This window comes from Daphnia pulicaria, chromosome 1 (genome assembly GCF_021234035.1).
Source record: "Daphnia pulicaria isolate SC F1-1A chromosome 1, SC_F0-13Bv2, whole genome shotgun sequence".
In the NCBI taxonomy this organism is placed as follows: Eukaryota; Metazoa; Arthropoda; class Branchiopoda; order Diplostraca; family Daphniidae; genus Daphnia; species Daphnia pulicaria.
In genome coordinates, this window is record NC_060913.1 from 906623 (window position 1) to 930912 (window position 24290).

At 36.8% G+C, this 24290-nt stretch overlaps 1 protein-coding gene and 1 long non-coding RNA gene across 2 annotated transcripts; one reads left to right on the forward strand and one right to left on the reverse strand.

The window, feature by feature from the left end:
• Nucleotides 1–333: 333 nt before the first annotated feature.
• LOC124327910 lies at nt 334–1681 on the reverse strand. Its single transcript, XR_006916231.1, has 3 exons — nt 981–1681; nt 816–923; nt 334–748 (listed from the first exon to the last, which is right to left on the reverse strand). It is a non-coding gene; the product is annotated as an uncharacterized LOC124327910 (long non-coding RNA).
• Nucleotides 1682–21524: 19843 nt separating this feature from the next.
• Nucleotides 21525–23621, forward strand: LOC124313389 (zinc finger BED domain-containing protein 4-like). The gene is made up of 4 exons (XM_046778305.1): nt 21525–21668; nt 21732–21930; nt 21986–22905; nt 22986–23621. The coding sequence occupies exons 1-4, from the start codon at nt 21525–21527 to the stop codon at nt 23619–23621; spliced, it is 1899 nt and encodes a 632-aa protein (XP_046634261.1).
• Nucleotides 23622–24290: the final 669 nt, after the last annotated feature.

Below are 24290 nucleotides of genomic sequence, written 5' to 3' on the forward strand. Positions count from 1 at the left end.
CCACTTTTCCTTTTTAACCAAACAATATTCTTGTGCTCTTCCTCTATTCTCTGTTGCCTTTTGAAAAAAAAAACACACAAAACAAACAACGATTGGCTGTTGTTTTTTTTTGCAAAGCCCCAAATGAGAGAATGATTCCGGGCGGTTGCGATAGATTCAAGAATTCTTAATTCTTCATCTCTTAATTAATCATATCTTTTAGGTTTCGTGGACAACATGGCGTTCCCTCGTGACAAAAACTGACAGATGTTATTGTTTGCATTTTTGATCAGACATGTAGTGACTGCACCAATAGTGCAATCCAAAAAAATAAATGGAAATCATTTTGCCAATTTTAGTTGAGTTTGTTGTAATTATATGTCCCAACATTTGTTATTCGGTATACTTAACATTACACATTTATTACTCTTTAGCAATGCTGTATCTTGATTACCTGTACAGCATTGATACCATGACTCTCGACTTCCAACTTGGGCAACGTATTGAAGCGTTTAGACATGATATTTTCTAACCAAGGAGGAGAAAGTACGACAGTACAGTACAGGAGGATACAGCATTATAACGCCAGGACTAGAGTAAACAGTTTGTAATCCCTTGGGTTTGCGTCTCGCTTTTTGGCTTTGTTGGCAAACTGTTCAGGAGCTAAATTAGAGCTTTGGCCGGCAGTGGGTTTTTCTCTTCAATGTATTGCGAGTAAAGATTTTTCCTGCCAGAATGGCAGTATGACTATGAGAAATAACGATGGTGCCTGAAAGAGGCAAAGATAGTATAAGAACATGTAACATAATATATAATAAGACTAGCACTAATCATACCTGTGAAGCAAGGACAAAACATAAGTGGCTTGCAAGCTTTGTAGACCATAGAACGAATCACACAGTGGAATAAACTGACAGAATGCAGAATATCTCAAGACAGTTGAGCTGCAGATATAGATTATTAGTACAAGGCATATGGAAAATTAATGAGACATTTCTCACCTCTGTTAGACAGAAAAAAGAATAAAATCACAGAAAGAAACGTAAATGCCGGTGATTTAGAAGAACTCAAAACTCTGACAACCTGACATAGAAACGAGAGGCAGACGAATAATAGGGCGTATTTCTGATAGCGGGAAAGAAATGGAAAAGAGTGTTGCCAGATTGCGATAAATCGACACAAACATAATTTCGCCGGAACAAACCACCTGGATATCAAAGAAGAGAAGAATTTTCCTCCTACGCCAATCTCCTGGCCATCGAATTTGACCATGATTTACAAGATGACGATGATGTACAAGATGACGATAATCAAGATCAACATTATCAAGATCAACATAATCAAGATCAACATCATCAAGATTTCGTTGATGTCGATGAACTCCTTGAAACGTTGACAGAAATGTTTGATTCTCCCTCCGATTTAGAGTACAAAGGCTTTTCAAATATTGTTTGCGACAGAATTTTGCTTCTGGAGAAAATATATCTTCTCAATTTAACGACCAAGAGCAATTGAAAGAGCATTTTTCCATATATCTGAGAACGTTCTCTCTAGAACACAGAACACCTACTCTTCACGTGATAGTTGTCGAAATAACGACCAAAGTAGACTTGGTAGCAACGACCGAAAAAATTAACCACATACATCAGTTTCTTAAACTTGGAGCTAATGTAAACTTAAGCTAACGCCATCGACGAGAATGGAGATACTTCTCTCCTTATTCTGGTCGAAAGGGAAAGGGCGTATTTGGATAGGCCCTTATAACGAAAGGCCAAATGCTTTGAAGTTTGTGAAAATAGAAAATATTGGACAGCTTGCAAAAATTCTGGACAGCTACCAGTGCCATCTATGATTAGGAATCACAACTAAATAAAACTAGTCTTATTTCAATGATCTGACTGCGATAACAAACGCATAACATGGCCCCATTATAATAAGAACCTTTTCATCTTGCAAAATTACTTTTAAGTTTAAAGGGATTTAAGAATAATTTTATGGTCTAAGCAGAACATATTGATCCTCATCATTCTTTAGGCTTACCCAAACTACAATTCTGATTCCAAATAGCTCTATATGTATAGCACAAGATTTCAAATTCAAATTGGCTTTTGACAGTTCAAGTCCAAATCTTTCAAACGAAAAGTTTTTTCAAAAAAAAATTTTGAAACCTTCTTAGGCTGTCCAGAATTTATTACACGCTAGAGATGGCTTTTTTTCTTTTTTATATCTTTGATCATTCTTCAAATCATATCAATATTTGGCTTTCATTCCGTATACACATTTGGCTAAAATGGTTAAATGCTGTCCCATGCAATTAAAAAAACTTATGATTTTAACACAAACACCTGGTTCGAACCCAGATCCCTGCTTAACTCTTTTTCATGAAATTAATTTGGAAATCACCTTAGGCTGTACAGAATTTGTAACACGCTAGAAATGGCTTAGAAATTTATTATTATTAAAACTTTCGGAATTTATCAAACCAGAGTAACATCTATTTCTCACAGTAACAACCACTATAGCTCTGCTGGTAAAGTGCATACTTCCCAAACGCGCTTTCACTATTGACGCCGTTGTTCAATTCCCACTTCAAAAGAAATCAATTTCATGAAAATAATTTTTATATATTCTGGGCGTTCTATGCTTCACGATAAATTTCATTAAAAAATTTTTCTTTCGGAATGGGATTTGAACCATGGCCACCATGGAAGTTTGAAAAATAATAATTGACGGAAGGGATACTACGGTGCCTACCGTACTTATTTTACGCCTTTTTCCCTTTTTCTTTCCATTCTTCTCTTCCTTTACCTACGAAAGAAAAAGAGAAAAAAGCGTAAAATTGGTACGGTTGGTAAAATCTAACTATTCCCCCTTTTTTAAATCCCTTTTTCTCCTTTTCTTTCTCTCATTCTTTTCCTTAAAAGGTGAAAAAGGATTAAAAAATGGGGGAGTAGTTTGATTCTCAGTATACCTTCCGTCAACTTTAAATCAAAACACATAGAGCAATTTTACTGCCCAAGAAATTAACAAGCGTGACTGTATTTAGCAAAAACATGATATGCGGTTTGGGATAGTTAAAAAGTCGTAGAATAAACTACAAAGAAAAATTTGTGATTCATTATTCATAGACTACAGGGTAAAGACTGAACTCCCGTACAACCCCATTATGCGTATAACCCCCTCCTCCTATAACCCTCGTGAAGCTATGAGCGTGCTTGCCAGTAGGGTCAAGTCATCCGCCATTGGAAGGTGACATGTTTTCCCGCTTCCCTACTGTTTACGTGCTTCACACACACGTATTTTTGGGTATATCGTATATGTATTTCATATGTATTTTTCGATTTTACACCAAAATTTAACATAGACTTATCAAAATTAATAGTATTAAAATAGTCATTTGAAAAATTATTTTTTTTTAATAAAAAGATTTATTTCTTTTTCCACGTGATTATGAAAATTCAATTGACACTATTTTAAATTTAAGTTTCAAACTCTATGATAACCGAAAGTAGTTACCTAAAACAAATTAAGCCCTATCATAATGTTTTCAGAGGCATATTAAAATTCGTTTTCTAACAATCCAAGAAAAATCAGTCTAATCAGTAATCACGAAAAAAAGAATTTTGCGTTGGACCAATCGAGTTCCCATCAATTCATTAAGTAATGTTGTTTTCAACTGCTTCAGTAAATGAAAACGATCAACTACTTCTCACAAAACTCTTTTGCAATTAGTTTAAGGTAAAAATTTGTCAATGCTGGATGTCTTTCAAAATTAAAATTTAATAAAAACTGTCGGCCTTTTGTGGAGATAGTCGGATTTTGAGATAGTCGGAGATTGTCGGAGATAGTCGGAATTTGTGGAGAGTCGGATTTGTGGTAGATAGTCGCACATTTCATTCTTCCCTCCAATTCCATTTTAACGTTATTTTAAGAGGCATTGTAGCATGAATCTCTCACTACGTATAGCTTCTTTATTCCGAAGTAGCTGTCTTTCTTGAACAGTAGCAGCCGAATGCTACTACAGGAGTCGATTGGCTTCTTGCCTAAATTTGAAAGATATAAATAGAATAATGCAAATTTTTACAATTTTAATGTCTATACATACCCGTAATGTGCTTTGGTCGTATTTGTTAATGGTTCTTCAAAAACTGTATGATAAAGTTCATATATCCCCCTGCCTTCTACATATGGTGCTGAAGCAACGATTGGATGACCGCTTGAACCGAAAAAGATGGTTATTATTCATCTCAGATCTTAAGCATATGCTCCATCAAATTCAATCCTAAAATTTAAACAATTGATTGTGAAGAGAAACAGATTCAAAATATTATGAATACCTAGTCATTTGCATTTCATATATACATTCATATTTCCTCTTCATTCGTCACAGTCAAAATGTGGTGGTTGTTGAAATATCTCTATAGAAATAGTCAAACATATTAGCTTTTTTCAATTCAATGACTGTGTTGTAATCCTGCCATTCGTGGTAATCTTTGAGTAGATTATTTCCTTGTTGCCATTTACTTGGCTGAAAAGATTTTTAAAATACTTCTCTAGAAGCATTTCTAAATCTTTTTTCAGAATTGAGCTCCCGGCCAGATAGCAAAGATAATAAAAGATCTTCCGAATATCTCCAATTAGACAAAAAATGTTTGGATCTGTGACTTGACATTCTAAATTCTACAAATTCAAAATCAAAAACTTTGCAGTTTGATGAATGATCGTCGTTGATCTGGCCGTTGTTTTCGCACACCCTTAAACCATCCTTTACTACACTGATCACCGTTCGACCATTCTCTGATACTGCGTCCAGATGATCACCACCATCCAACAACATTTTGAAAAGAGAAACACTTCCGTCCGAAAAATCGGCCAAATAATAGAATGGAGGTAGGCCTACACTAGAAAGTTGACCAAAATTGAACGACCAAGAATAATTCCGTCAGTACTATGTTTCAAGGTAGAGTTACGACGTAAAAAATTGCATTAGTGGCATTGGTAAAAATAAATAATAGCAAATAAAGGAATTGTTCACTAAAGCATAGCACTACGTAACTCAACGTGAAATTCAAATTCATACGGTAGTTTATCTTATAATAGGGAATTAACAGTTATAACTTGAAGGGAGAGATAAAGCCGAAATAGTTGGATATGATATGGCAGGTACTGAATTTTTTTAATAAAAAAAACGAGAATACGACTAGTCTAATCATCTAATACGTCGTCAATTAAAAAAAACAAGATTTAACTCAAAAGGCAGAACGAGGAAAGAACGCAGGTAATTTCAAAGGGTACATAGAGACTTTTGAACAAAGCATATTATCCTATTATCCCAAAAAAATTGAAAAGGGCATCAGTAAGGGGTATTAGGGTCGAGTCGACTGTAAAAAATTTAGAATTTGTTCGAGCTTAAACAAGGAGAGAAACAAAAGTTGAGATGTAGAAGTAGAACTTTTCCATATCGTGGCCAAATTAGGAGACGCGGAGATGAGATCTTTTGAGTGAAGTCTCAGTCTAGAGATAAAAAATAAAACAAGCTCATTAGTAATTTTCCAAGAAAAACTGAAGTCTTTAGTTTTTCCTTGGGCAGCGCCGTGACGAGCAATACATTCACGGAGGCGTGCAACACCAACCGCATCATAACGAATACCATGCTGGCAAATGAAACGAGCACAAATGCAAGATAAAGGAGGCATGGCTTTGATCATTGTTTTGAAATATTCGTTCACATCGTCAATCTGGCCGTGGTTTTCGCACACCCTTAAACCATCCTTTTCTACACTGATCACCGTTCGACCATTCTCTGATACCGTCTGATACTGCGTCCAGATGATCACCACCATCCAACAACATGTTAAAAAGAGACACACTTTGCTCCGAAAAATATCGACCCGATGCTGCCAGATTGTAGAGCGTTGTTTGTTCGTTCTCGTCGGTAGCGATCACACCAGCGCCAAGTCTCACGATTAACCTAACAGGCCTTAAACTCACTCTAAAATTGGTGATTGCCACGTGAAGAACAGTGGTTGTTCTTTCTCGAAACAAGGTTGCGATGTAATTAGAGTAATACTCTTCTAGTTGCTCCTTTTCTCGGTTGCTCAATCGACTCGAAACGCGATCCAAAACTAACAGGAAACGATACATGAGTTCCGCCAAGTCGAAAGGTTAACCCGATGCACTTAACTTGACTGATGACAGCATCGTTGGATCTTCGAAGAAATTGGCAATTGTGCCGATAAACTTAGTTGGCACGAGGAGATTGGCATATGAACACAGTTCTTCTCGTTCAGGGCTGTAGAAATTGGACATGCTGTTCAGTGTGTCCATGAAGACATTGAGGGTAGATCGACGAAGCAATTTCGAATCACATTCATTCATTTCTTCAAATATGAGAAAAAAACTGTTTAGGAATCAGATCTTACCGCCGTTTTCACTATCCAAACGTGACACACCGAATGCCAATGCACTTTTGAGATACAGCAAATTGGGTTGGCCGTGATTGTATTTGCTGCAAATTCTTCTTAAGGTAAGAAGAGCGTGAACTTTAACTCTTTCCACGAAAGAAACGTAGTCTTAATCTTCCGGTAGTAGCCGTTGTATCAGTTCCAGTTCTTCTGCTGAAATATTTTAATAGCATGTTCAAACATCACAACAGAGGCTACTGATGGAACTGAAAGGTCAGGGGTCCTAGGCAGATGAGGTTCACAAGCAGGTTGGGGATATCGAAGTCTCATGGCTTCTATGTAGCTCCTCAGTCAAAGTAAGGAAGAAGGGTCCTTGAATATCAGAATGGCACTGATCAATTCTAGGGCAATGATTTTGTCCTGTCTATTGAAGTAGGTGGACCTTGTTAAGACTTTCACAAAAAGTTCCAACCAACGCTGCTTGTTCATGGTCAGTCATGGTTGTGGTTGAATACCATAACTTACATCAGTTCGACTATTAGATGATTTTCATCAGCAAGCAAGTTGAAGAAGGTTCCACCTTAACCTTCCATAATTCCCCAGCAAAATCAATGTCATTGTTATCACAATTGTCCAATAAGAACTTAAGCACTTTGTCAATCAAGGTATCACTTTTGCTGTTTAGGGCGATCCCCAGGAGTGATATCCCATTTTCATTTCGTCCATTGAAACAATCCAATAAATGGAACTCATTAAAAGTGTTTTTAACAAACTGAAACTTGTAAATCGATTTCGTGTTCACTGCTTCAAACAAAAGATGTTTGCAGTCTGTTTCTGCTGAGGCCATTTCTGCCAATTTAAACTTCACTCACTGTGTACAAAACGTATTTTCACTTCGTTGCAATTCTATGAAATTGTACTCGATCAAGAGCAGGACCTTTATTACACTTGTTGAACTATTCAAAATTGAACTATTCAAAACAACGACAACATTTCGAACTCGACACACTCAGACTCGACACCAGTAATAACAATACTAAACAGTCGCCTTGCCGCCGTCGCTATTGGTGCTTGTTGTTGCTTTTAGCCGGGAAATCTGGGGTTTTCAAAGGTGGGACAATAAAAAGCAATTTTTTCTATATCAACATTCAAAGTTGAAGGCACACATTTATTTATATAAGTTTCTGCAAAAAATTGTGTGATGGCCTGATGGAATACTTTCATTCTATTCCACCGAATAGAACTCAAATAAACAAATCAACGATTCAATTACTTTTTTTTTACAGAAACAGAGCAGACATCCGTCTCCAAATTGAAAATTAATGCGTTACTTGGGATTATCAACAGAGTAAGTTTAACGAGAACCGGCGATAAAGTTGTCGCTGCTCTTGAACTTGACGTCGTTGTAATAGATTATGCTGAGAAGGATATTGTTGTCGGCGCTGCGAGCCGCCCGTGGTTGCTGCTGGGATGTCGGATATGGGATGTTTGGCGTGGTCCAGAAGTTGTCGTCTTCGATTGGATAAGAAACTAGACAATCGACATAAATAAATCGAGAAAGTTAAGTCTACAAGGTCAATTATCGAATCTTTTGGCAAAGTCGATGGCGTGCAAACTGCGATTTGTGTTTTCTCTCAACCCTTCTTTTCTAACCATCATTACAAATTTAGCTAAACCACGTCCACTTTCCAATTGACAGCAATAAAAATAATGCCGTTCGGCTCATAATTGTAAAAAAAAAAACTTGCATAACAACTGGTTGATAAAAAGAAAGGCCGCCATACACACAAATAATTACTGGGAGATGGCAGATTTAACTCGTCCGAATTGAGCTGCTTTGACAATTGTCGTTGTCTTACGACATTTGATGGAAGAGGCATGAAACAATTTATAAAATAATCGGGCAAAACGGATAATCTTTCAGGATTCCTAGTTATCGCACGCTGAGACGCACCCCTCTTTAGGAAAAGTCATAAGCTGTTGATTTCATATTGGTTTTGAATATTTTTCATGTGATTATTTGTATGTGATTACGTCAACCACGAGAATGAGACGATATTTGTGCGACTTCATTTTTGATTAAACTGATTTTGACTTTGGATGACATGCACTTTACATGACAATATTTTTCGATAAAAAACTAATTCCTCGTTATTCATTATCTTTCCCCTACATTTTATGCGAAATTTTACGACTAAGAAAATGTAACCTGCATCATTTTATCATTAATAAATGGTAAAATGGAGGTAAGAAACTTCTAACACAACAAAAATCTTTGCTGATTAATGCTAAACATTTAATATTCAACATTTAATTCAGTCAACAAGAAATCATCTTACCAGCGCACAATCCTTTCTTCACTGCAAGAAACCAGTGAGTTGTCTGTCTGATGTTGCTTTCACATCAAATCATCAATTTGAATTTATTGGTATTGTGCACCTAAACGTTTGGAAGACAAATAAAATGGAGCAATTAAAAAAACTATAAAAAGAGAAAATGGAGAGTCTCATGTCAGAGCGATAAAACAGCTGTGATCTTTGACTGGTATAGGCAGGCAGGTTGTAATCTTCCTACAACACTAACATGATTAAAACTAAATCCTCTTGTGATAAACTCATTGCAACTAACTAGTGACATTAACAAAGTGTTATATGGCTAAAACGTGAAATGACGGTTTGAAAATGCTAGCAGAGAGAACAAAGAGACAGGCATGACTATAAATAACAAGCTGACACTTGACAGAACCAAAATAAAACATTTACCTGCAGTGCCTACAGCGGGACTGATTCGGGATAAATTTTGAAGCGTAGAAAATCAGTTTTCCTCCTCTTAATTTCCCGTGAGAGAAACGGAATTGAATAAAAAATGCTAGAAAAATTCAAAACAAGTATCAGCTTAAGTATTCTTTGTTGTTTTCCGTTTGCAAATTGTTAATTTACTTGGACCGCACCATTTTTTCAATTTATACCTCCATCCACACTAGCTTGGAATTGTTCTCAAATACTCTTCTCTCTCCTTTTCTGCTCCTTCTCTGCTTCACTCATCCTTATTCCATCAATTAATCGTTCAAAACCTCCACAAATTTCTTCATTGGAAATTTTTAACTATGGATAAAGGGTTACATAGCTGTATGTTTTGTGCTTGCTGGGAAGTTTCTATGTGTCCAAAAACTTGTCAAAAACCACTGTCAACCACTGTGTTTTATGATCATTGGCATTGTGTCTACGTCGATTGTCCTCACTTCTTAAATTATGTACAAAAACCAATGTAACTTTCTACATTCCAGTAGTCCATTTAAACTTTATTCCACACTCTCAAACAAGCTTCTTTCTATTTTTTAGTATGATCCTCAACGTGAATTGGGGATAAATTCAGATTTACCAGAAATATAATAACCAATCCTTCATTGTCCTCAAAAATCAAAGATTTGCAAATACATGGTCTCATTTTTTCCGTGATGTCTAATAGTAAAATGATGTTCCTATTCCTTAACTGCTTTTTAACTTGACCTTAGCAACCGGCCGCAACGTATACCATCCATGCGCCCCATTTTATCTCATAGAAGATGACTTCAGTTTCTTGATAACTTGGACCGCTGTCAAACCTAACATGGAGGGTCATAAAATCAGAATGTAACAATTAAAAATTGACCAGACTAGAATTCATAATAACAAACAATTCAAAACTGGAATTTCAGCCCATATCAAACATGCACTCCAAGCCAAACATGTCTTCATCATTTACCAACCAGCCTGAAGAAACCTTTCAAGAATGGAAACCGTAGTTAAGAAAACACTCAATTTTCAATAACGTAATTTACCAAAAATTTTCGTAAACGGGATCTGGCAAGAAATACAAGACAATATCATCAAACAATCACGTTCTCCTTATAATGGACGCCGTCCCCCAACATTACCTATTTTACCCATAAATAAAAAACAATTTTCCAATCAGATGATAAATCCGCAATCAGATGGCAACTCCTTTTTCAACTCCTGATCAACCAATCCCCCAAGAAAAAATATAGCAATTCAATAATATTTATGTCCTAATTAGCATTTTTGTCCCATAAATTCGCGTTTTGTTCCTTAATTCGCATTTCGTCGACACACGTAAATGCCATAAGAAAGCTTTCTTATCGCATTTACGTGTATAACCAAGATATGCTTACCACCGAGGAAGTAGATATCATGTTTCCGGAATATAGCTTCTTAGACAATTCTGCGCAGTCCTTTGGCCAGATTGAGGGAAAATTGAGTGGCATCTCATTCAGGAAGACCAACACAAAGATTGATGTCGGAGAATCAAAATCTGACTTTCTGTTTACTTCTTTGAACCTAGTGAAGTGGATATGGTTCTCCATGGAAACAATACCAGCATCTAGTAGTTCAAGGAGAACCGTTATTGGCATAAACTATGTCTGTCAATACCATGGATGAGAAACAACCCCCAAAACACTTTAGAGGCGAGCCCATTCGTCTCCTACTGTCAACTCAAGGATTTCCTCTCTAACCTTGAAGGGAGGAAGAGGGTTGTTCAGACATCATATTAGCGCCAATTGCTAATGAAGCAGGTTTCAGTAACATCATGAAGGCAGCTCAACAAGACTTCTTCCCTTGATTCACATTCCGCAGAGTGACTGTGGCAGACCCTCAAGACTCATCTTCCTCTGCACAGGTTTTGAAGCACATGCTCTTCACGATTAAGCTGTTTCCACTTCTAAAGGACCACTGTTCAGACTTACTGGTGATTTTAATCAAGAGGTCCCCCATGTTGCCAATTAAAGAGCAATTTGGAAGGACGAGCAAGCATATTTTTTTAGCTTTACTGTAGAAGTTCCTAAATGTCACCTCTCCTGGACGTGAAGAGTTCTTGTCATTTCTTTCTTCAGTGCACATATAATAGAGCACGGAAGAGGAGAAAGTTCAATGGTTTCTATGTCTTCTCCGTCCCAGGAGTTTGGTGTTGAATGTTGGATCATGTGAAGATAGTCATCAAGATTGACACTAAGCAACAAGGGGGTTCTTTGGAGTCATATGTCAGCAGCATCACCCTTATCTCAAAGACTAAGTTGAAACAAATGATCTTTTTCTTGAAACACTAGTCATGAAATGCAGATCTTCAATCACATTACACCTCCTCTATCTTTAGCAGACAAGACTTAAGAGAATCTCTTTGGCAGGCTTCTTAATTTCACTGTAATTTCTCCATTATTATCATTGGGCTATCCTTTATATCTGAATCCTGACTCAAGCGAGATGTTTGACATCATGAAGCAAAAATACAATAGATTCATCTACAATGGCATCTCAATCAATTTGGTTTCCACGTTTCATATGCAAGGAGCTCCTGAGACTAAGCTGAACATCTTCAGTTACACTCCTAAGATAAATGACTTGAACTCATATTTGTACCGATTGGAAGTCTGTCCATCGTCCCTAATTTTCCAACAAATACCTCTGCTCTACTAGTGGGTCACCAACAAGTTGGCAGATCCCTAGTTGGTTAAGTTTGTTGTTAAGTCCATACGACGTTTGTCGTATATTAACGATTTTTTGTCGTCATTTCGTAATCTAACCCATGTAGCACATGACATCCCGAAACCGTCCTTCGACCGTACGTTTGTCAGCTAATCACTGAAGTTGAATTTGGTAAGACAAATTATTCTGTTTTCAATTGAAATGTATCTCAAGTTAAGCCGTTTCTATTTAATGTGCGAACTTGCAAATTCGGGATGTTGCGCGACGCATTAGTGAAATGTTGAAAGTGAATGGATGAAAAATATATTTCCCCACGATCCAAAACGCCAAAGCTGAGCAGCTGGCACGGGTTCCTCGGCCGTTTCGAAATTTCCCATTCGGCAATGCCATCATAAAGCCATAATTGGTGCGTTCTCTTCCAACTTGTAGAAAACCGTAGAAAATCCTTTTCGTTTCCCTTTGTTGTTTGTTCAACTGTTTTGAAAAATATTAAGAAATAAGAAAACTAAGCTTTCTTGCAATTAGCAGTTTCTACACAATTAAGTTTAAAAAGAAATCGGCCGTCACTGGCTGGTATTCGTAAGCTACTGTTATTTATTTAGTTTGGACAACCGATTTATGTTTATATTGAGTTTTTAATGTTAATCACTCATGTTTTTGAAAACTCCCACTAAATATTAAAATTTTCAATGTTAGTTTAACTAAACTGCATATTTAATTGAAACCATGCTTGAAACTGTATACGAGGAACAGAAAAAAAACTGGATCACAGATGACATGACTAGCAAGGAAAAGAAAAAAATGCTTCTCAACAATGTGGGAAACCTGAAAGTGGAAATCATTAATCTTGTGTTTCCCGTTGTTTTTGAGTACGGCCCACAAACTTTGTCTCCATCAAGTCTTAGATGACGAAAAAAAACGGAATAAGCAGAGTTAAGACCTCTCACCACTTACCAACTGAAACAAGAAGTACGAAACCTTTAAACTTACAAGTCAGTGACTCTATTTTGAACCAGAGATTCAAGTACCAATTGATTCTATCATAGAGCACCTTTTACAAATTTGCTTAAACTATTTCTGTATTTAAATGTATAAAGTTAAAACGCGGATTCATGGGAGGATTGTTTTTTTTCATGTGCAACATTCAAGTGCTTTTGTTTCCAGATTTCAAGTTTTCAATTAACATCGTTGAGATTTTATATTTTTTTCTTGAAATCAATAATGAATTTAAATATGTTTACTTCATTATTATCAACAATATAGAATCAATTCTATTTCGCTTGCAAAATAGCTTCCACACCTGTTACGTTATTTTCGCCTAGTTTCTACTCGCACTTGTGCAGTCAGACATGGGTTGAGTTTTAATGATACCAGTATATATGTAGTGATTTGAACGAAAAATACAATTGACAGAAATGGCTGCAGAAATAAAGTGTACTCGTCTACTGTTTGAAGCTGTTAACGAAAAATCAGTTTTAAAGTTTCGATTAGTTGAAAGGACTTACTATCCTTTTGCATTGTTAAACAGTTTTATCGAACGCAATGAGGAAGGAGAAACACCTCTGGTAGTTGCCATGAAAATTAAAATTGTCCACTGATTGATAATTTGTTGGAGTTTCTGTCCAGAAATGTTTCTGATTTTTACAATGCTGATATTGACTTTGAACATGAAGATTGGCAGCTGATGTTTGTGCAAATCATCAATTCACTTGCCAATGAAATTCCTATTGTGGAAATGATTTAAGATATCATCAACCAAGACTTAAGTGGGTTCAATCATTGGGTGGAGTTCAATGTGCGTAAAGTTTTCATCACTTCAACTTCATTTACTCGACAGTTGTGGCTTTTGAACTTATTGAGGTAGCATTTATAATGAACGAGCTCCCATCATCCCTTTGGACTTCAGTGTTGGAGAGCATCCATAACTTTCGTTAATTTTCTACTTATGGTGAGTCACCTCTGTCCTAAATAACTTACATGGATGTTTAATCTGAGGCATCCTCTGTGTTTTTGGGATTTTCTGTCGAAGAAGACATTTCAAGAGAAGAAATGGATCTATTTCCGTGGCTATTGGAGGGAGATGACGTCTATAATTCCTTCGCAGAATCTCCATTCAAGCCCATCACGGCCGTCCCTGTTACCTGAATCTCAAAAGTGTGTCAAAATTTGGTTCAGATTTGGTTGGTGCAAGAAGTGGAAGTGGTAGTGTGGAAGTGTTCAAAAACAGCATATTGCTGATTCTTGAAAAATTTTCGGACCCCAAATGCTTCCACGCTACACGTTTGCATTTTTTATGAAAACACTTCACGACTTGTCAAAATTCTTTTTTGACTCGCGGATGAAACCGGCCGGAAGTCCCGAAAGGGAAGAACTTTCCTACGCCAATCTTCTGGCGCCTATCAGATTCATAGGGGAAGTTGCCAATTTTTTCTCAAGAGCAACAATGATGTCTGCTACCTTTAAGTTTGTGGAAATTGTTTATCGATTCGTGCTTGTTTTCGAGTCCATTTCCCGCCAGCTGACAAACCAAGAATAACAACATTTGGAGTGGTATTTTACAATTTACATCGAAAATTTATTTCCAAACCGCACAGCCACTCAACCAATCGAGTTTGATTTGTTCTCCGAATATTTTAAAACAAATTGTTCAAATTGGGCGAAAATTGCACATTATGCAGAAGAACCTTATAAAATTCGTTTTTTCTTGTAAAATTAATTGTTTTATTATCTTAAAGGACAAACTCGGGCCCATTTGATTTACTCGAAGCAATCTATCTATAACCCTTGCCTTTCCACAAAATATCCACGATTCCTGCGGTTCGTTCTTTTGGGGAAAAAAAGGAAAGAGTGAACATGTGGAATCTATAAAGGCACGGCCAAGTTGCGATGTTCAATTTGCAAAACGGGAGCGACATTCGGGTAGCTAATTAAAAAAGAAGTTAAAAAAGATGAAAGAGAAATTTAAAATGGTTATGGAAGCACAAATAATGCTGGACAGAAAACTGGATGATCACACAGATAAAAAATATAGGAGAAACAGTGAATTCGGTTAATAGCAAACAAAAAACGTTCAACAGAATGATGGAAGAGACGAATGAGAGACTGGCCGGAGTCGTCAAAGACAGAATTCCGGTATCGGACACAGACAAAAAAGCACTACTCTTAGCACAGCAAAAAGAATTCAACGATTTATTGAGAGACATATACGCCGAGCACGAAAATTTTCTGAAAGGAAATAACTAGGACAAACTAGTAGCCCAGGCAAGGGCCGAAGCGTTGTTCGATACCTTGTAAAAATCCCCCGACGAGCTATAGAAGTATAGCGACGTAAACAACAGAAGAACGCTAAGAGTGGGGCTAGTCAAAGCCAACAAGACAGTAGCAAAAATGAAGGGAAAAAACCGCAAGCCATTGAACGCCAATCTTGTCAGATAATTTTTGAAAGCAATCCGTTTTGAAGAAGACGGAAAATATCTGAATGAATAATATCCACCTTTTCGGGTTCAAGTGTCATCCAATCGTTGTTTCACCATCACAATAAGAGGACAGAGGAGATGTAGGAAATTTATTATACAGTTTTTGGAGAACTATTAACAGATGCGATTGCAGCACATTACGGGTATGTATAGACATTAAAATGGTATAAATTTTCATTATTCTACTTATATATTTCAAATTTAGGCAAGAAGCCAATCGAATCCTGCAGTAGCATTCGGCTGCTACTGTTCAGGAAAGACTTTTGCTACTTCGGAATGAAGAAGCTATACGTAGTGAGAGATTCATACTCCAATGCCTCTTAAAATAAAGTTAGAATGGAATTGGAGGAAATAATGAAATGTGCGACTATCTACCACAAATCCCCGGCAATGCTATTACGAACGAGGAACTAAAATACAGTACTTGAAAATCCCTTCAAAGACCGAAAATCTACAATAGACTCATCATTAATTTGTGTTTGACAAAAATTCATGATGCCAACCAATGCCAACCATGGACTCTAAACCGTTTTTTTTTTACACTTAAGCAATAAACTAATACTATATTGAACCGTATCTGTCGAGAGACGGGAGCTCTTTCCTGAAGATTTGTAAAGATTTTACTACGGTTTATTGCAGTTAAAACATACAGCATTGCCAATTGGAATTTAAAAACTACCATAGTGAAGGCCGACGAATGGGACAGCCGACAGTTTTTAAATGATTTGAATTTTGAAATACATGCAGCATTGCAAAATTTGTACCTTTGACCAATGGCAAAAGAGTTTTGAGAGAAGTAGTTAATCGTTTTCATTAATTACTGAAAAGTTTGAAAACAACATCACTGAATGAAACGATGGGAACTCGATTGGTCCAACACAAATTTTTTTTTGTGATTGCTGATGAGACTGATTTTTTTGGGATTTTCATAAAAAGACTACTACTGAAAACTTAATGATGAGGCTTAATTTGCTTTAGGTATATACTTTCGGTTACTATAGAATTTAAAACTTAAATTTAAAATAGTGTCAAATGAATATTCATAATCACGTAAAAAAAGAAGTAATTTATTTTAATTACTAAATTTAATACTATTAATTTTGATTAGCCAAAAATAAACTTTTTTTTATTAAGAAATCCTTAAAACTTTTGGTTAGGGAAGGAAAGGAAAACTTCCAAGGGCGGATAGTAGGCTAATAGAAGCTGATAGTAGGCTGGGACCTTCCACCGGGAACAGCGTCATTTTTCCTGGGGAAAATCTTGAATCCCTCGCCACCTTCCAGAATAAAGTCTCTCTTTCGGGCTTTGCAATTTTTTTTAGCCAATCGTTATTTTTGTAGCGATATTTTTTTATTGAAAAGGTAACAGATAATAGGGGAAGAGCAAGGGTGAATGTTGGGAGAAATTCACGCAAGTACTTACCCCTAGTAGTAGTAGAAGTAGAGATCAAATAACGTTTGCTGGCCACAGGTAGTTTTAAACCGGGAGTTAGTGTCAGCTTCGGGGGTGCTGGGATACAACCAGTATGGAACCTCTTTAAAAAATTGCGGAATCAAACCTTTGGAAACAAAATGAAACGAACAAAAAAAATTTACTTACCATCATATTGTCACGGCTGTTTTATTCTGATTACACTAGTCGGCTAAATCGGTGCACAATAGTTAGGAAAACAACTCAATGCTGGTCGAATAAACACAGACAGGGTAGCGGAATCGCCACTACTGGCACACAACCAGTAGATCGATCCAAGCGATTCACACACATAAAAGAAGAGAACAAAATTAGACAATAAAAAGAAGCGTGTGCGTTCTAGAGAGTCTGGGGTATCTCCCTTCCATCAGTGATTCAGAGTATAGGTTAGCGAGGAACACAAGGTGAGAAAAACAGTTCTAGAAAAAACAGTTCAATTATACACATCTATCATAGTCCCGAGTTAACGAGACCAACATTGACCGAATCAACAGCAAGGCTGATATTAATAGTTCCAGCGAAAGACCTTCAACTAGGATGCCACGGTGACGTCAAAATTCCGACCGTGACAATATGAACGCTTCCCACCACTATCCACTGCTTGTTCCTATTGGAAAATAGGAAATGTTTGATCCATGGTCAGGTTTTCTGGGATATCAGATTATCCTACCCGGATGTTGACTTATGAGACGAGCAGTGGCAGATTTAAAAAATGATTTCACTTACAATATGAAACCTTAAAGCTAGGGAAAAAACTGTTTACGGAAATTTGTCTATTGTACCCAACAAGATTGAGCCTTAGAGTAGGGAGTCTTGAACTCCATCGCTAAGACTGCAAATATCTTTATCAGTAGACGAGATTATCCAGATTCTTTCAAGTTTTTATTTGATTAAAACCTGATAGCCCGTTGGTAAAAAAAAACTTTTTTTGATTAAAAAATTGTTTAACATTCCATTTAGAGGAGGCAAGTAGTCAAAAATACGTCGGAAAACATGTTTGCCGAAAGAAATCGGCCGCAATCACTTGGAAAGAAATTCCGAAGTCGGAACAATTTGGCCAAAATCACATTTAAATGACGAATAAATATGATGGTCTAAGACCAGACGGGTGTTCTGGTCGTTTTGAATGAACCAAACGCAAGCAGAGTTCGGACATTTGACCAAAAACACATTTTAACTAATATTCAAATTTTTTCCTAAAAATGCAAGGACGATTAAAATAACGGTAAACGAAAAGACGTCTTACTAGTTATAATCATATGAGTTTAGTCTTATACTGATTTAGTTTTATTTCTACTGTCAAAGCACGACTTTTTAATATGGCAATTAAAAGTTTTAGCAAAGTTTCAAAATAGAAATAAAGAATGAGTTTTTATTAGGTAGGGTGATTAACAAGTGTAAAAATCTCGATTAAATGAAAGAGTTTTTTGTTGTTAACACAAAATAGACCATTAAGCAATTATATACAAGAAATTTACTATAAACATTACTTTTCTTCAGACATTCGCTCGACTATCTACTTCGCTGTGACTTTTTAGCAGTTCTTCATTCGCACATACCTCTATCATCTTCCTGTACTGATGGTTTGATCAGAAGTTTGAGAACCATTTTTAAGAATGTCATCTAGCTTTTGGGGGAGGATATCACTTTCAAACTGTTTTAAAATCAATTCGTTTTCACCGTTTCCATCCATTGCCGATGGGGGAAACATTTCAGATTGAAAAGAATGCGTTTGTTTAAAAAAAGGATGATTTTGTGGCGAAGGACTGCAATGCTTCTGCTGCTGGAAGGTGGTAACTAAATTACTACCTTCGATTCCATTCAGTTGTATCATGGATCTTTTCATTTTTTTATTGAATCATTTTTTTGTAAAAAATATTCAGCGTCTAATTGAATATCGAGCGTCAACTTCCGGGTGTTTTTTTATCAGTATTTTTAGTAATATGGGACAATTTACAAGTATACGTTCCGAAAACGACCTCCGGGAAAAAGGGGGTATTTTGGTCCTGTTGAGTGGGAGCTCACTTGTTAAGAAAATCAACATTTATTAGCAACTAAAATATATGCAATTGAGACAATTTATTTTTTCTTACTTGGTTTGGTTGCCTTTCTGTCAATTCACCGGGAGAGTTTGCTACATATCCAACCACTGAATTTTTGGTTCACTAATAGAGGGAAGAATCTGCGTATTATGTTCGCGGTGCTGGGAGATGTAGTCTCACGTCCAGAACCACGGACTTGATTGTCGCTTTCTGACAACTGAATTGATTTCTTCGATCAATTGGATATTGCAGTCGAATACAGTTTTTGACTTGAGAAACGCCAATGTCTTCCTTGAATTACAAGAGGAAATAGTTAAAGCTTTTCAATTATAAATCTTTACTTTTTAACTTGATTCTTTTTTTTTCGACGACTTATGATCTAAATGCCTCGAACATTTTTAGCGAAAAATATAACACCACGAAGAAAACTGGACATGTAAACTAGTGTAAGTTTAACTTGGCCACTATTAAACAGTCCTTATTAATGTTAATTTTGTGAGTGTCCATTAATTTCTTAGTGATTTTATCGGATATTAGTGATTTAGGGAGCCGTAGGAACCACCCAGGACTAGCATATTGGTTTTTCGATGTTGAAGTTTGAAACTAAAACTTAACGAGTAAGTTTTAGGAAGTAGAGTCCGTGTGGCTTACTGAAAATTACTGCTTTCCCATGATGTAGTTTTCTGTATTCTTGAATCCACTTTCTCTGATTAGTAAACGATGTAGAGTTGTTTCTTCTTCGTGCAATAAACATCAAAAGAGCGTTTCACATTGAAACTTAAAGAATTGAAATTCAAAATTATACATTACTCAGCCTGTCAAATTCCAGCAACATGGACTCAAGATCCTTTATTTCTAATATACAAACACACATAGTAAAACAATCTCGTGCATTTCGTGTAATTGAACAAATAGTTTTCGGGTTTGGCCCTGCACTTGATTTTGGATTTTGTTTATGATATGCTCCATTATCACGTGAGCCCTTGTCACTGTTTAGGTTACAACTGTCCCACGCAAGCAGTTTGGTGGCAAACCACATATTCTTACCGGGTGTGTTCTATGACCGTAGAAAATTCTCAATCTTTAATTGGGAATTTAATTTTTGTGGGATCTTTCTTTTAATTTTTAATATGGCTAACGTCACAAGCTTTTTAAATTTCTTATTTGTTTTTTTTATTTATTAGTAATTCGTTGAAAAATAATTATTATATTTTGATTAAAACATACTTTTTTTATTTCTAAGATAACAAGGACATCCTGTCATAGGAAAAGTAATAGGACCATCTGATAGATGCATGGAAAATTCGCCGGAAAATTAGTGTCGTTTCTATACGCCCCTTAAGTAAAAAAGGAAGCAGAGCGCCAGTGGTGTATAGAAACGACACTAATTTTCTGGCCTACGTCAGCTGATAGAGGTTGTAAACCCTAAATGAAGTCTTCTGCAGTCTCTTATTTTAGCAACTGGGGAAATAAATAAATCTGGGAAAATTCGGAAATGGTTCCGATCATAATGGAAATCTTACAGTTAATTTATAAAAGGGAAATGTAAATAGGGTTTGAATATAAAAATTCCTTCTTAAAAATTAAATATATAAAAAGCAATATGAAAAGCCCATTTGCGCCATAAGACAACACGACCGGCGTCGGAGTGATCCGATACTTTGTGCGCCACTTTTCTAGGCATAACAAATAGGGGAAAAAATCTGAAAAAAAATCAGACAATAGAAAAGACGTAAAATGACATAAATCCCAAGTTTGGTGAATTTATGTCATTTTTTCGATTTTTGCCACCCGAAAAACCCATGTGAAAAATACACGCCGCCTTATGGAACGGCGCGGGGTGATCCCATACTTATGGAGGGGACTGTAGGGGTATCCCTTTCTCTTGCTGGAGCCTCTTCAGCTACACGTCTTGCAGTGTCAGGTAGTGATGTTGAGTACTACCCGTCGACTCTACTCGATACTCGGTGTACTCGGGTGATATCGATTACTACCCGTCTACTCGGGTGAAAATCGAGTAGATCGAGTTGATGTCAAATCGTTTTTAAATATTTTATTTTTTGATGCAAAAATAAAACAACACATTAAACTATTAATGTATGTTAAAAAACAAAAAATAAAAGTAATTTTAAACTTAGGAAATGAAACTGCAGTTTTTATGAAATTCTTCTTAAAAACTGGCAACATGTTTTCACGACTTTATTTCGCTCCATTTTTTCTCCTCATTTTTCTCATTTGATTGTTCACTGTTCGTGAGTTCTGCTCATGTGAGTAGCTCGGCATTTCAGGTAAGTTCATGTTAAGCACGTTTTCACAAGTATTTTTGCATAGCCCATCGATTTCTCAGTTGTCTTTGTGTGAATATTGTGCAGTGTTTTTTTTGGGAAGATGGTAGAATTAAAATGCTGGGGCATAACGTATAATTTTAAATAACTGTAGGGTACTGTTTGAAATATTTGTAATTGAAAGCTGAGATATTTTCTTGTAATTGAGGACGTCATTAGTTGACTAGTAAACAAGCGTTCCATATTTTTTCACAGAAAGCATAATATTTTCCCATTATTTCTGCGCAGTATTCATTGTTCAAATTTTAAAAGTTAAGACCTTTCACGTGTTACTCATTTATTAATTTTTAAAATTTATATTGGAATTTTCAGCATTGAATTTGTGAGAATGGCGAGTGTGAGTTCTGGTGGCTCTTCACCCGACGACAACTTGTCCAACGACAGCATCGATGTCGTCCTTCAAGACGTTCAAATTCAAACTGAAAACGATGCAGATGATTTCAGATCATTGATGGATGAGATTGGCATAGTGGTACAGTACATTCTTTACTTTTGATGCATATCATTTTTTTAATTTCTGTACTTTATTCTGAAGGAAGGTGATCATGATGAACCTAATGAAAATTTGAAAAGTAAAGTTTGGCAGTACTTCACCACTGATGGGACAAGTAGAAGCAAAGCCACGTGTAAGCTCTGCGAAAAACTTATAGACCGCTCGTGTGGGTCTACGACAAATATGATTCGTCATCTTCGAAATGTCCACAAGAAGGACCCTGGCTGTGCATCTGGCAGAAGTATTTCAAATTATTATTGTTACATTTCATTTATTGTAATATTTTTTTTTAATAGAATCGTCGGGGCAAAAACGACAACAACGTGTCTCAACTAAAGAAAATCTCCGCCTGGATCGTCTGTTTGCCATGTTGGTGTGTGCCGATTACCAGCCTTTCAGCATGAGTGACAGCGTGGCTTTTCGAAACTTCGTCCGTGCATTGAATCAGTCATGGACACCACCTTCCAGAACTGCAGTCAGCGAATGCCTAGTTCCGGCGCTGGCCAAAGAAATAGAAGAAAGGTTGATAGATCTTCTGAAGAAAGTTGACGACATCTCTCTCACAACTGATGCCTGGACTTCTAAGGCAACGGAAAATTTTGAAGCACTTACGGGCCACTTCATTGACGAAGATTTCAAGTTCCAATCGGTGACTATAGGCATCGAACAACTACTGGATCAAACAGCCGCAGGCCATGCGCAACTAATTCGGAATCTGCTTGCCAAACACGAGGGCTTGCTTGAAAAAGTACGATCTCTTACAAGTGACAATGCCAGTGTCATGAAGTTAACCGCTAAATTGCTTAACTTGGAATGGTTTGGATGTTTCCCACATACTGTCAATTTAGTCGTTAAGGACGGTTTGAAGATTGCGCAATGCGTTGCTCTGTTATCCAGCATTCGTACAACTGTTTCATATTTCAAGCGGAGCAGCAAAGCCATGGCGAGACTACATGATGTGCAGCGGCAATTGAATCTTCCTCTACATCGCCTCATACGCGATTGTGAGACTCGCTGGTCTTCAACTTACGATATGATTGCCCGTTACATTGAGCAATTTCCAGCAATCCAGCTTGTTTGTAGTGAAGAAGCCTTTCTCCACCCAACCCTGTCTGCAGTTGATCTACAGGAACTCAAGAAGCTTAGAGATTTGCTGAAACCTTTCGCTGAAATAACTACACTGATGTCGTCGGAAACGAACGTTACTGCTTCTTCGGTGAGTTTTTTTTTAATTGTAATAGTTTTCACCCGGTGATTCGAATGTTAACTATTTCTTTTTGATTTGTCTTATCTTAGATAATTTACTACTCAAATCAGCTGATGAAAGCTGCAGCATTTGGAAACTTGACATCATCAGATTACCCGGTTTCGGCCGCAGTTGCAAGTGCCATGCGTGCTTCAATGATCTCAAGGAAGTTTGACCATAACCAATTCAGCCGTATTTTGCGAATGTGCACGATATTAGATCCACGATTCAAGACTCATACTTTTTCAAATGCAATCACCATCAATGAGGCGAAGCACGCCCTTTACGAGGCTGCTGCAAACGTTCATCCAGAAGAAGAAGAGACGGTCGCATATGAAGTTACAGGTTCGCTTTTCGACGACCTTGATCGGGCTGTCTGCATATCAAAAGTTACGGCTCACGCACAAACTGCTTCGAGGAATGAAGTTGACAACTATTTATCTGAGACAACCCTCGGCCATCAACTTGATCCATTGGAATGGTGGAAGGAGAGACGGGATAGATATCCACGTCTGGTGGTCCTCGTGCGCAGATATCTTTGCATCATCATGAATTCTGTGCCATGTGAACGTATATTTAGCAAGATGGGTTTAGTTGTAACCGATCGAAGAACAAATCTAACTGCCGAAAAGGCTTCACTGGTTGGCGTTGTGGCTTCTAATCTTAAACATCTTGAAAGTAATTAATCCACTTTGTGTCTTAAGGTTATTTATTTCTTTTAATGTAACTCCCTACGAAAAGAATTTTTAGCCTTTAACTCAGTGCAAGAAGTTATTTATTTTTATTAGCATACTCGATGGCTTACTGCAATAACACATTAATTGATTGTTGACTTATTTATGTAAGAAGAAACATTTATTCGTCACATAACAATTGCAAGAAGATTTGATTTCTGTTTATTTTTTTGAAATTCTGAAAGGAATAAAATGTTTTGAGTTTGACATATTTGATATTATTTGGCAACGTTCTACCCGCTACCCGTTACCCGGGTGTTCACCCGGGTAGGGGCGTATAGTACCCGAGTTGGTCGAGTGAGTGAATTATCGACATCACTAGTGTCAGGGCTTGCTGGCCTTATAACTTTATTTTTTTGTTTGTTCTAGAATGTTTTTCACCCTATATATCAGGCACCATATGGTTGTTTATGATTGTTTTTCTATCAGTTCTAATGCAGCTTCGCATCTATGCTTTATCTAAATTTTGGAAGGTTTAAACAATTTTACGATTTTCTGGTGTTGGATCATTAAGTGGTCTTGATGGATCTTCAAGAGTAGACCAAAGGAATCAAGACTCTTCGTGGGGCCTTTGAGATTTTTCTCCGTCCTTTCTTCTGTTCCTGGTTTGCGAAATCAATA

Bases quoted from the DNA above. Each gene is read 5' to 3' on its own strand.
- LOC124313389 (XM_046778305.1), top strand. From the start codon at position 21,525: ATGGCGAGTGTGAGTTCTGGTGGCTCTTCACCCGACGACAACTTGTCC. The intron at 21,669-21,731 runs GTACAGTACATT...TTTATTCTGAAG, and splicing joins TGGATGAGATTGGCATAGTG to GAAGGTGATCATGATGAACC. The intron at 22,906-22,985 runs GTGAGTTTTTTT...GTCTTATCTTAG, and splicing joins CGAACGTTACTGCTTCTTCG to ATAATTTACTACTCAAATCA.